This window comes from Danio rerio, chromosome 12, assembly GCF_049306965.1.
Source record: "Danio rerio strain Tuebingen ecotype United States chromosome 12, GRCz12tu, whole genome shotgun sequence".
Classification (NCBI taxonomy): domain Eukaryota; kingdom Metazoa; phylum Chordata; class Actinopteri; order Cypriniformes; family Danionidae; genus Danio; species Danio rerio.
Window position 1 is genome coordinate 38,417,846 of NC_133187.1, and position 14,929 is coordinate 38,432,774.

General features: G+C 32.3%; 1 protein-coding gene across 20 annotated transcripts in view; it reads right to left on the reverse strand.

Moving 5' to 3' along the window:
* The window catches only part of unc13d (unc-13 homolog D (C. elegans)), a 48,542-nt gene that overhangs the window by 30,925 nt on the left and 2,688 nt on the right, over window positions 1–14,929 (reverse strand). For 4 of the 20 annotated variants that reach the window (XM_073918771.1, XM_009306839.4, XM_073918765.1 and 1 more), the window contains exons 2-13: window positions 13,353–13,896; window positions 9,059–9,103; window positions 7,509–7,556; window positions 7,178–7,234; window positions 6,990–7,097; window positions 6,628–6,687; window positions 3,633–3,699; window positions 3,327–3,504; window positions 3,192–3,233; window positions 3,043–3,114; window positions 2,869–2,938; window positions 1,048–1,152 (exon numbers count right to left, since the gene is read on the reverse strand). In XM_073918771.1, coding sequence (XP_073774872.1) covers window positions 1,048–1,152; window positions 2,869–2,938; window positions 3,043–3,114; window positions 3,192–3,233; window positions 3,327–3,504; window positions 3,633–3,699; window positions 6,628–6,687; window positions 6,990–7,097; window positions 7,178–7,234; window positions 7,509–7,556; window positions 9,059–9,103; window positions 13,353–13,415 — 915 coding nt within the window. In that variant the 5' untranslated portion in view covers window positions 13,416–13,896. Of the gene's footprint in view, window positions 1–1,047; window positions 1,153–2,868; window positions 2,939–3,042; window positions 3,115–3,191; window positions 3,234–3,326; window positions 3,505–3,632; window positions 3,700–6,627; window positions 6,688–6,989; window positions 7,098–7,177; window positions 7,235–7,508; window positions 7,557–9,058; window positions 9,104–13,352; window positions 13,998–14,929 lie in introns of all 20 variants that reach the window. The other 16 variants (XM_073918767.1, XM_073918781.1, XM_073918784.1 and 13 more) reach the window with 4 other exon arrangements.

A 14,929-nucleotide genomic window follows, 5' to 3' on the forward strand; every position in this document is an offset into this window, starting at 1 on the left:
ACATCATTTGGGAAATATTTAAAAAAGAAAATAATTCACAGAAGGGTGAATAATTCTGACTTCAAATAAATTACAAAAAAAAAAAATATATATATATATATATATATATATATATATATACATCACTAGTTTAGCCTTATTTTTAGTCAATTTTAAAGAAGCCAAAATGAGTCTTTCTTCATTTATTCATTTTCCTTCGGCTTAGTCCCTTTTTTAATCTGGGGTTGCCACAGTGGAATAACCTGCCAACTTATCCAGCATATCTTTTACACAGCAGATGCCCTTCTAGCTGCAACCCAGTACTGGGAAACACCTATACACACATACACTGTGGCCAATTTAGCTTATTCAATTCACCTATAACGCACGTCTTTGGACTGGGACTCCAACCAGTGACCTTCTTGCTGTGAGGTGACAGTGCTAACCACTGAGGCACCATGCCACCCCTAGTCTTATAAGAAGTTTTTATCTATGATTATTTCTGCTACTTTTATGTCTTTCCTTTTTCTCCTTTTTTAGTTTTTTTAAAACATTGATTACTGAAGACACCTAGAAAAATGTCATTGTTTATAAAAACTCCCCACTCCATGATTGAAAAATAGTAATTTGATAGTCATGTAAAATAAATAAAATCAAATGTTATTTTTATTTTTGTGGTTTTAGTCATTTAATTGTCATTTGTTAAAAATAAAACAGTAATACAGTAATGAATCAAGTTTTTGCTCTTATTTACAATTAGTCATATTAACACTGTACTTGAACTTGAAAAATTAACATTTCAAATTTTTCTTTAGTTCATTATTTCATTGTATTTCTGTGTATTTAAAATAATATTGTTATAAATAGCTTTGGTTTCAGTTTTTCTTTATGATAATAACCCTCACATGCCTGCAATTTACACATTAGATTTAGGTTCAATTTTCAAAAATGACGCGATGAACTGAAAACAACTCCTCATGCTGTGGTCATTTACACAGTTGCACTTCTTTTTAAACAGACATTAAAATGGCATAATAATAATAATAATAATAATAATAATAGTGTCACCTCTTTGTGAATAAATTTAAGCTGAAGATGACATCGTCCTCTGTCTGGGTAAGTCTCTGTTCGGGGCTCCAGGTTATACCACGTGTCCTCTGTGCAATGCAGGTCCTGCACACAACACACACATACATATAGCACATGCCATGAAACACAAATATGAGAGATGGAGAATTACTAAAGACACACATTCAGTGCAACAACATGTAGTTAATAATGGCTGCATGTTGATATTGTTACATTTTCAACTTAAAGGGTCAAATTTGTGATGTCCCATGAATTCATATAGATGGAAAACATATAAAAAAAATGCAAGCGCCTTCTATAAAATATGTAATATTTTGATGTAAATAAAATGTCAAAATATGTGTGAAATATTGTTCCAAACAGCAATATTGTTATTCAGTATTACATTAATAGGTCAAGACACATATACAGTTGAAGTCAGAATTATTAGCCCCCCTGAATTATTAGACCGCTTGTTTATTTTTTTCCCCCTAATTTCTGTTTAACAAAGAGAAGTTTTTTTTAACACATTTCTAAACATAATAGTTTTAATAACTCATTTCTAATAACTGATTTATTTTATCTTTGCCATGATGACAGTAAATAATTTTTTTTGACTAGATATTTTTAAGACACTTCTATACAGCTTAAAGTGACATTTAAAGGCTTAACTATGTTAATTAATTTAACTAGGCAGGTTAGGGTAATTAGGCAAGTTATTGTATAATGATGGTTTGTTCCGTAGACTATCGAGAAAAAATATAGTTTGAAGGGGCTAATGATTTTGTTACTAAAATGGTGTTTTAAAAAAATTAAAAACTGCTTTTATTCTAGCCAAAATAAAACAAATAAGACTTTCTCCAGAAGAAAAAATATTATCAGACATACTGTGAAAATTTCCCTGCTCTGTTAAAATTAATTTGGAAAACATTAAAAAAAAATTTTTTAAAGGGGGCTAATAATTCTGACTTCAACTGTAGATAAACATAAAAATATGTAAAATAAAATACAAATCATACATATATTAGCACTGGGCAAAAATGAATCACATGCAAAATAAAAGTTTATTTTGACATAATAAATGTGTGTGTACTGTGAATATTTATTATGTGTATATTGTAGGTTATTATATAAATACACATGCATGCATATACCTGAGAAAATGCTTATTTATCTTATGAAATAAAACAAACAAAAATACAATTTACAAAAAAAGTATAAAAAAATTATATAAATTATTTATAAATTGAAAAATCCACATAACAAAATAGTTTTGCATAGTTTTATCACATATACATAATAAATATATACAAAACACACACATATATTATGTACAATTAATCATTGCCCAACACTATATACAGTATATATACTGTACAGTTCTTTGACAGTTATAAAATAGTGGCTTTTATTATATGTTCATAATTTTTCTTTTACAAAATATGCCATTATTTTTAGTATAAGGGTGACACTGTGGCTCAGTGGTTAGCACAGTCGCCTCACAGCAAGAAGGTTGCTGATTTGAGTCTCGGCTGGGTCAGTTGGTGTTTCTGTGTGGAGTTTGCATGTTCTCCCTGTGTTCACATTTTCTCCGGGTGCTCTAGTTTCCCCCACAGTCCTAAATTGGCCGTAGTGTATGTGTGTGAATAAGTATGTGTGGGTGTTTCCCAGTGGCCAACTGGGTTGCAGCTGAAAGGGCATCTGGAAGGGCAATGCTGGAAAAGTTAGCGGTTCATCATTCCGCTGTGGGGAGCACTGATGAATAAAGGGACCAAGCCAAAGAAAAATGAATGAAGGAATAAACAGTGTGATGCAAACTACCTTCAGCTTCAGAACAACATTTCCCAAAAAGTCATCCTGGCCTTTCTCTTTTTTCGCATCTTTTATCATCCTGCATGGAGACGGTCAGGATTAAATGCCAACACCGTTTTTAAAAATGATTTCCATAAACATTTGTTTATTAGTTCTTAATTTAAACCATTAAATTATTCAAACCTTTTAATTCCATGGATGTTTGTACAAAACTCATCGAATTTTTGCACCAGCGACACCTCCTCATCTTTGTCCCTTTAAAACAAACATATTCAGTGTCTCATAAATATACAGTACAATCAGGATCTCCAAAAAAAAAAAAAAATACACACCACATCTCCATGTGAAAATTGCCATTGATGTTTTCAAATTCCCTGTGAAAATCAAGGAAGTCATGAGTCAAAATGCCAACATAAGCTCTGTCAGCTATTTTTAAATGCTATATTTAAAGTTTTTCATACACTCACAGTTTGAAGGTCTCGTCCCAGATGGGGTTGAGCGTCTGTTTCTTTATGCTTGTTTGCAACACTTGTCCTTTAGCTGATTCCCTCACCACTGCTTTCTGAGGTTTATTAGACGCTCCGCCACCTGGAGACTCCTTGTCTTCAGATAAGATGGTCAGCAGACAGTAAGGATCACTGAATCCTGTAATCAATAATAGAGAAAGTCAGATGCATAAAAGATGAAATACCCTTAAAGTCTATTAGTATATGTTTATTATAGTACACTAAAATTAACAGCCCCCTGTAAACAACCAGCAGATAAAACCATACCACTGATGTCCTTCCCCAGAATTCCCTTGGCTTGTTTCACTGTAACCACAAGGCAGTAGGTTGGAGCCTAGCAATAGAGGAATTTGCATTTTAGTATATACTGTAGCAAAATATACATTTTATATACATGATGAAACTACAGCTATGGTTTCTTTGGCTTTACAACCGATAGTTATGTGTTTGGGTAAAACATTATAGCTGTTTTACTCTATACATTACCTGACAAAAGTCTTAGGAGTTTTAGGAACAGCAAATATTAACTTGACTTCTAGTTGATCATTTGGTATCAGAAGTGGCTTATATGATTATCTTCTAGATTATGCTTATTTTACCAAAATATAATATGAACAAGCCTTGATTTTTAATTAATTATTTAGGACAGTAAGGTCTGGTTTTGCTTAGACAAAAAGTCTTGTCACTTAACAGAAATAATGTACAGTAGAATACAAAGTCATGGTGCAGTGGAAAAAGAATTTATATTGTGTATGACTCCCATGAGCTTGGACGACTGCATCCATACATCTCTGCAATGACTCAAATAACTGATTGATAAAGTCATCTGGAATGGCAAAGAAAGCATTCTTGCAGGACTCCCGGAGTTCATCAAGATTCTTTGGATGCATAGTCAATGTCTCCTCCGTCTTACCCCAAACATGCTCAATAATGTTCATGTCTGGTGATTGGGCTGGCCAATCCTCCCACTTTGATGTGGAGGCTGAAGTATGAGAAGGAGCGCTATCCTGCTACAGAATATGCCCTCTCCTGTGGTTTGTAATGTAATGGGCAGCACAAATGTCTTGATATCTCAGGCTGTTGATGTTGCCATCCACTCTGCAGATCTCTCGCATGCCCCCATACTATCTGTAACCCCAAACTATGATTTTTCCTTCACTAAACTTGACTGATTTCTGTGAGAATCCTGGGTCCATGCAGGTCCCAATAAGTCTTCTGCAGTATTTGTGATGATTGGGATGCAGCTCAACAGATGATTCATCAGGAAGCCACTGCCACTTTCAAGTTGTTATTTGTTGCTCTTACAACTGAGATCGACGACAAGACTTTTATCAGGTAGTCTACAATACATTTGTTATTTAAAAAAAGACAATATAATAATTTATACTACAAAATACCAATTTTGTGGGATAGCCATGCTTTTCAGTCATAACAAGTGAAAACATTTCTTAATTGGAGAGAAAAAATGCTGTAAATTACAGAATTTATATTTGAAATTTGGAAGAAAAATTATCAATTAATTCAAATATTAATAGTTTACACAAACTCATACCTACTAAGTCCCGAAGAACTAGTCTTTTCAATTTCATTTTACAAAGCTGTATATACTTGAAATCATATATATTTAAGGTTTAATGTGTTCTTAAATATATATTATATATATATTTAAAATTAATGTGTAATTTTTTGTATGTTATACATTGCGTTTTGACATTTCATGCTTACATCTATTGCACATAGTTTTTTATTTCTTTCTGAAAGTCAGCATCAGCTATTTTAAAACATTTGTGAGGTCAGTTTGGTACTGTAAATACCCTATTAATTGTATTTATTGTGTTAGAAACTAAATGTAACCAATTACAGTTACACATAAGTTTACATAAAAAAATATAGGGCCGCATTATTATGACAGAAATCATCATTGATTATTTGCTCTTGATATTCTTACAAAATAAACATGTTTTTACGAAAAAAATAAAACTGCAAAAGCATATTTTTGTAGTTTAATTCAATTTATCTTCATTCCTGAAGCACTTTCATATTGTTGATTGTGTCAAAGCAGCTTAATATAGATGAAGAAAAGAAAGTAAAAGCCATGATATTTCAAATTGTGGAAAATTCCAGCAATTCAGGCAGACGGGAGAGTAGTGCAGAATGCTGGTGTAGTTCTAGTAAATAAACCATGGTAAACACAAAAAAAAACATACTGTAACAATGGCAATTGAAGTAATTCTGCAAATCTATTAATAGTAATCAATCAGTAGCACAATCGCCTTACAACAAGAGGGTCGCTGGTTCGAGCCTCAGCTTGGTCTGTTAGCATTTCTGTGTGGAGTTTGCATGTTCTCCCCATGTTCGCGTGGGTTTTCTCTGGGTGTCTGGTTTCCCCCACAGTCCAAAGACATACGCTATAGGTGAATTGGGTAAGTTAAGTTGTCCTTAGTGTATGTGCAAAAATAAGAGTGTGTGTTTCCTAGTGATGTGTTTCAGCTGAAAGGGCTTACGCTGCATTGGTGATTCATTCCGCTGCGGCAACCCCAGATTAATTAAGGGACTAAGCCAAAAAGAAAATTAATGAATGAATTTGTTGATTTAAAAATTCGACTACAGACACTGTAAAAAAATGCTGGGTTCCAAACAATTCCTTTATATTGACCCAACAAAATTCAATTAAGTTAACAAATTTAAGTGGATTGAAAATAAAACTATTCAATTGTCACCCCAAAAAACTCTTTAAATTTGTTGCAGCTCATTTCGAATAAGTAGTTTGAACAAGCAGCAAAAAAAAATTAAGTGCAGGCAAACATGTCGATCCATTACATTAGTGTGAGCTGTATCTAGCACAAGTTAAGCTCCAGCTAAAATATCTCAAGCTGTGGAATAAATCTCTTACTTAAATCTTATCTGCACATAACAGTCAACGAAACTGTTTGCAGCGGTGACTAATCGAATTTGTCATCTGATTGGCCAATGCATTCTGAAAACTCCACAGAAATGCAAGTTATTAGTTGTAAGGTTCATTGCTAAAAGATAAAAATGTATAACCTTCAATTACAACAGCTGTAAGAGATTTACTTAAATTGTACAGGGTTCATTTCTTGGTTCATTTCGGTGTGCAATACATCTCAGACCCTTGATTACAAATATGTGGCATAGGAGATAATGTTACAGTTTCTGTTTTACAAGTGCCATGTTTCTCAATACCTAGGCCACTCTTTCAAAACTGTGATTGTGAAACATAATATTTTGACTTTATTCTTACCAGTGAGCTCTGGACTTTTTCACTCAAGGTTTTATGCTCGTCCTCTGTCATGGTGAACGCCTGTCAGAGAATGAATATTTATGACACAATTTTTAAGAAAACACAACTAAATTATGAAATACTTAATATTTTTACACACACATATTACTAGAAACTACAAGACTACAATGTAAATAACAACTGATTTTTAATGGAACAACATTGAAAAAAATAAGTAATTTACTATTGTTTGCAAATTTAAGTGGACTGAACAAAATTAAGTTGTCCCAAAAAAAACTTTAAAATTGTGTTGTTTCAGCTCACTTTAAATAAGTAGTTTAAAGAAACAACAAGTGTATTCTTAAAGTGTATATTGTGTTTACCTCTCTGATGTAGTCTTGAAACTGCTTCTGACTGTATTGCTGTTTTATGTGTGGTTTTCCTAATCGATGAGTGATTGTGTACAGAAGCTCCTTGTACAGCGGTTTGAGCTGCAGGGATTAAAAACAGTCATTTTTGCCAAAAGCTGACAGGAAAATCCTCAAATTCTGAGTCTCCAGTGAATCATTACCTCCTTCTCCTTATGCCTCTTTTCACTCTCTTCCGGGTTTTCGCTGTCTTTGAAATCCTTTAAAATGAGTCAATATAATAATTTATATTGAACAAACAATAACACAACTGTTAAAATTTCCAGTAATAAAAGGTTTTCCATATTTAGTCATTCAAAGTTGGCTTTTATTTATTTATTATTTTTATTTCCTCTTTTAAAGCTCCGACAACTTTAGAATTTGAAATTGAACAAAGAGACTTTTCTTGACATCTTTGGATATTACATAATGCAACTGGAGTTGATGGGGTAAACTAAAAACAAGTAAGAAAGATTATAGGATGATTCGTTCTACCTTTCTGTTCTGTCTTCTGGTCATCCCTAACCTCCGTGCAGGGGAGGACTGTGAGCAAAAAGAAGAGTTTCAATAAAATTCAAAAGGAAGGAAGAAAAGAAGAAAGAAAGGAACTAAGAAATATTGAAAAAGATTCATCCAATATAGAAACGACCTATTGACTTATTAGCATTACTTACTATTTACTAGTTGCAGAAAGAAAGAAAGAAAGAAAGAAAGAAAGAAAGACAGAAAGAAAGAAAGAAAGAAAGAAAGAAAGAAAGAAAGAAAGAAAGAAAGAAATGACCTGTATTTACCTAAATAAAAGACATCAAAGTAACAAAAATCATGCACATTTTGAGGAAGGAAGGAAGGAACTAGGAATGATTGAAGGTTGAGATTAAAACCAGCTGTCATTAGAAAATACATAAATAAAAGAAGAGTAAAGTAACAAAAAACATGAAAGAAAGAAAGAAAGAAAGACAGACAGAAAGAAAGAAAGAAAGAAAGAAAGAAAGAAAGAAAGAAAGAAAGAAAGAAAGAAAGAAAGAAAGAAAGAAAGAAAGAAAGAAAGAAAGAAAGAAAGAAAGAAATGTGAGATTAAAAGGACCTGTTTTTAATTAATAAAAGTGACATCAAAATGACAAAAATAATGAGAATCATTTGAGATGAAAAAGAGAAGGAAGTATTGACGGAAGGAAGGACAGAAGGAAGGATGAAAGGAAGGATGGGAGGAAGGAAGGAAGGAACTAGGAATGATTGAAGGTTGAGATTGAAACCAGCTGTCATTAGAAAATACATAAATAAAAGAAGAGCAAAGTAACAAAAAACATGAAAGAAAGAAAGAAAGAAAGAAAGAAAGAAAGAAAGAAAGAAAGAAAGAAAGAAAGAAAGAAAGAAAGAAAGAAAGAAAGAAAGAAAGAAAGAAAATTGAGATCTGTTTTAAGAAATTCATAAATTTTATAATAAATTAATAATAAATTTAATTTTATAATAATTTTTTTTGTTTTAATAAATAAAAGTGACATCACAGTGACAAAAATAATAAGAATCATTTGAGAAAGAAAGGAAAATCATTAGAAAAAGAAAGAGGAAAGGAATATTGATGGAAGGAAGGACAGAAGGAAGGAAGGATGGAAGGAAAGAAGGAAGGAAGGAAGGGAGGGAGGGAGGGAGGGAGGGAGGGAGGGAGGAAGTAAGGAAGGAAAGAAGGAAGGAAGGAAGGAAGGAAGGAAGGAAGGAAAGATGTAATCAAGGAACTAGGAAAGGTTGAGATTGAAACTATCTGTATTTACTAAATACTTAAGAACAGAAAAGTAAGAAAAAGACATGCTAAAAAGAAAGAAAGAAAGGGAAGAAGGAAAGAAAATAATAAGATCTTGTCAATCTATCGAATCCAATCGGATAGAAGAAAAGAAAGGTAAAAATGGAAGGAAGAAAGGATGGAAAAAACAAATTAGTTAATACTGAAGAGCCCCTGTATTCACTAAAAACAAATAAAAGAACTAAAAAGTGCTGAAAATAAAGATGTTAAGAAAAAAAGTACAAAAAAGAAATTAAGATATAATCACCTGTCTCGGTCGAATCTTCCCGGATCCTGAAGTGTCACTGTGAGTCTATAAATAGAATCAAATAAGACTAAGAAATTAATCCAGAATGAATGTACTGTACAAAGACATTTCTTCTGTAACAGCAACAACATACATTGTTCGCCTGCATATTCACAACACAAATCTCTGTTCACTGAGTGATAAGCATAACATTTATCACATCAAATCTTCTGTGATGAGTTATCAAGTGCCCGGCTCTAGATAGAATATAACCATGCAAATACATGTTAGATGGGCTAGTCATCTCTACGGCACTTCCTTATTACTGGCAATAAGGAAACTTCACCATAGTGACCCACCATCATGAGTTTATGTGACAGAGCACACTGAATCCAGCAGTGTCTTAAAATCTTGCTGAAAAATAAGAATAAGAACAAACGTGTGGCTCTGGAAAGAAACAGCATCTGTGATCATGTGATTTACTGCAGGCAAATAAACTGTATTTATACATACATTATAAAAATATTACAGGTTAAAATTGCTTTGTTTCTATAATTAGTACATTTTACTTTCATTATACTGTTGTTTTATAGTGTTTTAATTACTCTTTGGTGTTTAAATGAAAATATTACCTGCTGTGTGAGAAATTATTTTGTAGAAGAACAAATATTGTTACTCAATAAACATTAAAACTATATATTCATTACTAAAAGTTTAGCTTAGTTTAGATTAGTTTAAACTTTATTGTCCGTTCTGCTTGGCACAGAAAGGAAATTTGTCTGTAATGTCAATGTCAATTTTATTTATATAGCACTATTATACACAACCAAAGGTTGACCAATGTGCTGAACAATACAAATCACAAAGAACAAGTATAAAATTATAGCTAAAACAAACAATTCTCACTAATAGTTATTATAGCTAAAACACACAATTCTCACTGATAAATTGCCAAATCAAAAAGGAAATTTTTCAACCTAGATTTAAAAACAGACAGAGATGAAATAGACCTAATTCAGAGGGGAAGGGCATTCTACAAGGTAGGACCAGCTACTGCAAAAGTTATAAGTTGATTAAAGTAATAAGTCAGCCTCGACTTTGGGATGTATAATAGTCTCTGGTTAGATGACCGAAGAGACTGACCAGGCTGATATTCAGTCAACAGGTCTGACAGGTAGGCCGTTTAGAGATTTAAAAACCCGGAGAAGAATTTTAAAAGTGACACGCAGGCAACCAGTGCAGAGAGCGCAAAATTGATGTAATGTAGTCATATTTTTTGGTGCTGGTTAAAAGCCTTGCAGCAGCATTTTGAACTAACTGTTGTCTGACTGATCCCAAAATATAGCGCATTACAGTAGTCTAATCTAGAAATAAAAAAAAGCACAAATTTTTTTTTCAAAAATTTTTCGAGATAAAATAGGTTTGACTGTTTTTAAGAGTTGAAGCTGAAAAAAGCAGGATTTGACCACTGTTTATCAAATCTCAAGCCATCACCAAAAATAACACCCAGATTTTTTACACAAGGCTTCACAGAAAAACCCAATTCACCAAGATTTACTGGTGGTGTCCCAGAATAATTTGACGAGCTGAACACAATTGTTTCAGTTTTACTCTCATTAAACTGTTTCATAATTTAACACTGGATTTAAAACAACAACTGCATACATACAGCCGTGCAACAAATAAGCCCCATACATATTACTGCAGACCATTATTGACAACCACTACATTCATGTCCAACAGTGATCCAATTAAAGACAACAACACTCACTCAATTGGGATACATTACTTTTTACAAGCATTTCTTCTGACTTTAGGAATTCTCAACCTGTACCCTGATGGTAACACTTCAAAAGTTGAGTGAAGGGGATGTGTATTATCTTTAAAAATAATTTAAGCAATTTCTGCTTTTTCTATAAAGGAGTATACTGCAATGAATGTTGCTTGTGACCAGTTATCCTATTTGCCTGATAATTTGGAATAATTTATTTTTCTGTTTAAGTGTTGTTTTCCCAAACCAGGAAACAATGTTATATGTGAGAACACTGTCTATTAATGATCTATACACCATGTTTAAAGTCTGTGTACTAACATTAAAACTTCTCAACTTGCGGAGGAGACCGAGGCACTGACTTGCTTTCTTGTAAACAGCCTCTACATTTTTATCAATTTCAATTTATTGCCAATAATTGTGCCTAAATACTTGAAATTTGAGGCACAGTTATTGACAATGAACTGAATTTTGACTCAGATATTTTTTAAATAATTCAATAATAATATTAATAATTTTAGGTTTGCATGTTCTCTCCGTGTTTGCTTGGGCTTCCTCCGTGTGCTCCGGTTTCCCCCACAGTCCGAAGACATGCGCTATAAGTAAATTGGATGAACTAAATTGACCATAGTGCATAAGTGTGTGTGTGAATAGTTGATGAATAGTTGGTGGTTCATTCTGCTGTAGTGACCCCTGATAATTTTTTTGAGTGGACTTTCTTTTGGTATTTATTCTGATGAATCCCTTACACAAAGAGCACCGATATTTATTAATTAAGCTACCCCTGAGCACTCTTTGCTTGATTTTATGCATATGTATATATATATATATATATATATATATATATATATATATATATATATATATATATATATATATATATATATATATATATATATATATATATATGTGTATGTATGTATACATACAATTGAAGTTATAATTATTAGCCCCCCTTTTAATTTTTTTTTATATTTCCCAAATGATGATTAACATAGCAAGGAAATGTTCCCAGTATGTCTGATAATATTTTTTTCTTCTGGAGAAAGTCTTATTTGTTTTATTTCGGATAGAATAAAAGCAGTTTTTAATTTTTTTAAAAACATTTAAAGGTCAAAATTATTAGCCCCTTTAAGCTATATTTTTTTCGATAGTCTACAGAACAAACCATTGTTATACAATAACTTGCCTAATTACTCTAACCTGCCTAGTTTACCTAATTAACCTAGTTAAGCCTTTAAATGTCACTTTAAGCTGTATAGAAGTGTCTTGAAAATGATCTAGTAAAATATTATTTACTGTCATCAAAGATACAATAAATCAGTTATTAGAGATGAGTTATTAAAACTATTATGTTTAGAAATGTGTTGAAAAAAATCTTCTCTCCATTAAACAGAAATTGGGGAAAAAATAAATAGGGGGGCTAATAATTCTGACTTCAACTGTATATATATTCTGTAACTGGTATTTAATTTAATTTTAACACCTTTTAAATTAGTTTTCAGCATTTCTACAGTTACAATCCTGACCCACCCCCCACCCCCCCCCCCCACCCCCCACAAAAAAGTCACACTTTTTACACACAAATTGTATCCAGAGTTCATACTCATTTTTACTACTACAATTCCCTGACTTTACAATGACTTTTCCAAAACTTTCAGATAAATATTCATGATCTTGTTTCTTGTTTCAGGTAATTTCTACGTACACTTGGTAAATAAGAAAAAAATCCACATTCAAATTTATTTGAGCATATGAAAAATATGTGGCAATCCACGTAGTTTAGATTTATTTTTATATCTGTAAAATAGTTTTTAGAAAGTATCTTGCTGTCTGCATGAAAATTTTAGAAATGTTGGCTTGTGTTTTCACAAGACTTAAGATTAGTGCAAAATAGCTTTTAGCACCCACAGTATCATATCTCTGCAGTTAGAGATTGCTTCTGGACACGACACTCAAAATGCATCTTGAATTACAGTGAAAGCTAGTTACAGAGAGGCGAAGCTAAAATTGCTTTTGATTTTTGAAGTTACTGCTTTTTTTTTTTTAAGTTTACCCATCAAATGTAATGACATGTATAAGTCAAGTTCATGTCAAATATATTCAAGTACACAAATAATTGTTAATCAAATTTTCATGACCTTCCCAAACCATTTCAGGTTTACTTGTTTTTCCAAAACTTTTGCAGGCCTGGAAAATGCCTTTTCAAAATCTCATGACTTTTCCAGGTTTTTCAAGACCGTATAAACCCTGTGTATCACAAATATAAAATTCTGCATTGTGAGAAATTATTTTTGTGAAATGCAAATATTGTTGTTAAATGACCGTGAGGCTATAATTATGAAGCTATAATTATAAGATCATTTACTGAATGATAACCATAAAAGCTCTATATTAGTACATGACGTATACAGCACTGTTTGACCCATCAACAAAAGTCATGTTTACACACAATGTCACAATGTTTACACTTAAAACGATTTATAAAAGTCATTCTGACCCTCAAAAGAGAAACGTTTTTTAACAGGCACACATTTTACTGACCTCTTTAGGAGGAAGAAGCAGATTTTCCCCTTGACTGGATGCCCCATCTTGGACTGGTACCATATTGTTTTAGGCTCTTTTAGGCCTACAAGACTCTCCTCCTTAGCCTCTCCTAAACAAGGATACTGCCAATCGTCTTGGTCTTTTAAGCTATATCAAAAAGTCATCCAGCCGAACTGATGACAAAAGTGTTGAGTCTTTACAGACGCCTCATGTTTAGAAGTGCAGTGTTTCGTTCAGGGTGCGGAAGTTGTCGTTTCCTGTTGAAAGTCAGACCTGCAACTGAACTGTTTCTTCATACAGCAGAAACTGCCACCACGTCGTCATCTCCTCCTGCTGTTTCTGTCACTCTGTCATCTTCCTTCCTGCAACGATGCACAGCTCACTTTCCATCTTCATGCATCTAGTTTCGATTTAAATCCCCATGATGCAGTGGTTGCTTCTTCTCAGGCAACATGGTTTGACTTGCTGAACGTCAGCTGTGTGTGGCTGTTGTTGAACACAGTTACTCTGCGCCATATAATGCAGAAATGTGTGATCTGTTCTGGAGAATGTCAGCAGATAACATTGGAGATCACCACTGATTTGCATTCAGAAATGATAAAGCTTCAGTCTGCAAATTAACAATGGAGTCAATACCTGTAACTATATTACAGAAGAATCAGTGGGACACCAAAATAGACTTTTTATTTTAGTTTAATTAAGACACTAATGTAGTTTTTATTGGAATAAAAAAAATATCTGTAATATTTAGGTTTTATTTATATTTAATTTTATATCTGAAATATAAAAGTTTTTAATTTTTAGTTACAGTTTATATCAAGTACTGTCTGTATTCTCTGTATTACCAACAGGGGAAATACTGTACAGCATGTGTGGAATCATAATTGCATAATTTTGCCAGCAAGAATCATTTCCATTTCAGACAGACCCGCAGCAGTCATTGTGATGTTAGTGTTTGGAAACTTTTAGTCACTGTAATTATTCAGTTGACCCAATAACATATAGTTTCAAAGTGCACTTGCAAATGGGAAATCCCCATTGAAACACATTTTCCCTTCGGGGTGAGGGTTAATCATGTAATTACAGAACTAAACAAATTAATTACAGTAACTGATAAATAAAAGTACAAGAGTAAAAAACCTAAATACACAATAACTGTGGTGTATCAAATGTATTTAAGAGAAAAGTAAAATAATATAATATAATATAATATAATATAATATAATATAATATAATATAATATAATATAATATAATATAATATAATATAATATAATATAATATTTTCTTTTCAGCTAGTCCCTTTGTTAATCTGGGGTCGCCACAGCGGAATGAACTGCCAACTTATCCAGCATATGTTTTACGCAGCGGATGCCCTTCCAGCTGCAAACTATTACTGGGAAACATCCATACACACTTATTCACACACATTCTGTAAACTACGGACAGTTTTAGCATAATATAATATAATATAATATAATATAATATAATATAATATAATATAATATAATTAATATAATATAATATAATATAATTAATATAATATAATTAATATAATATATTATAATTATATAA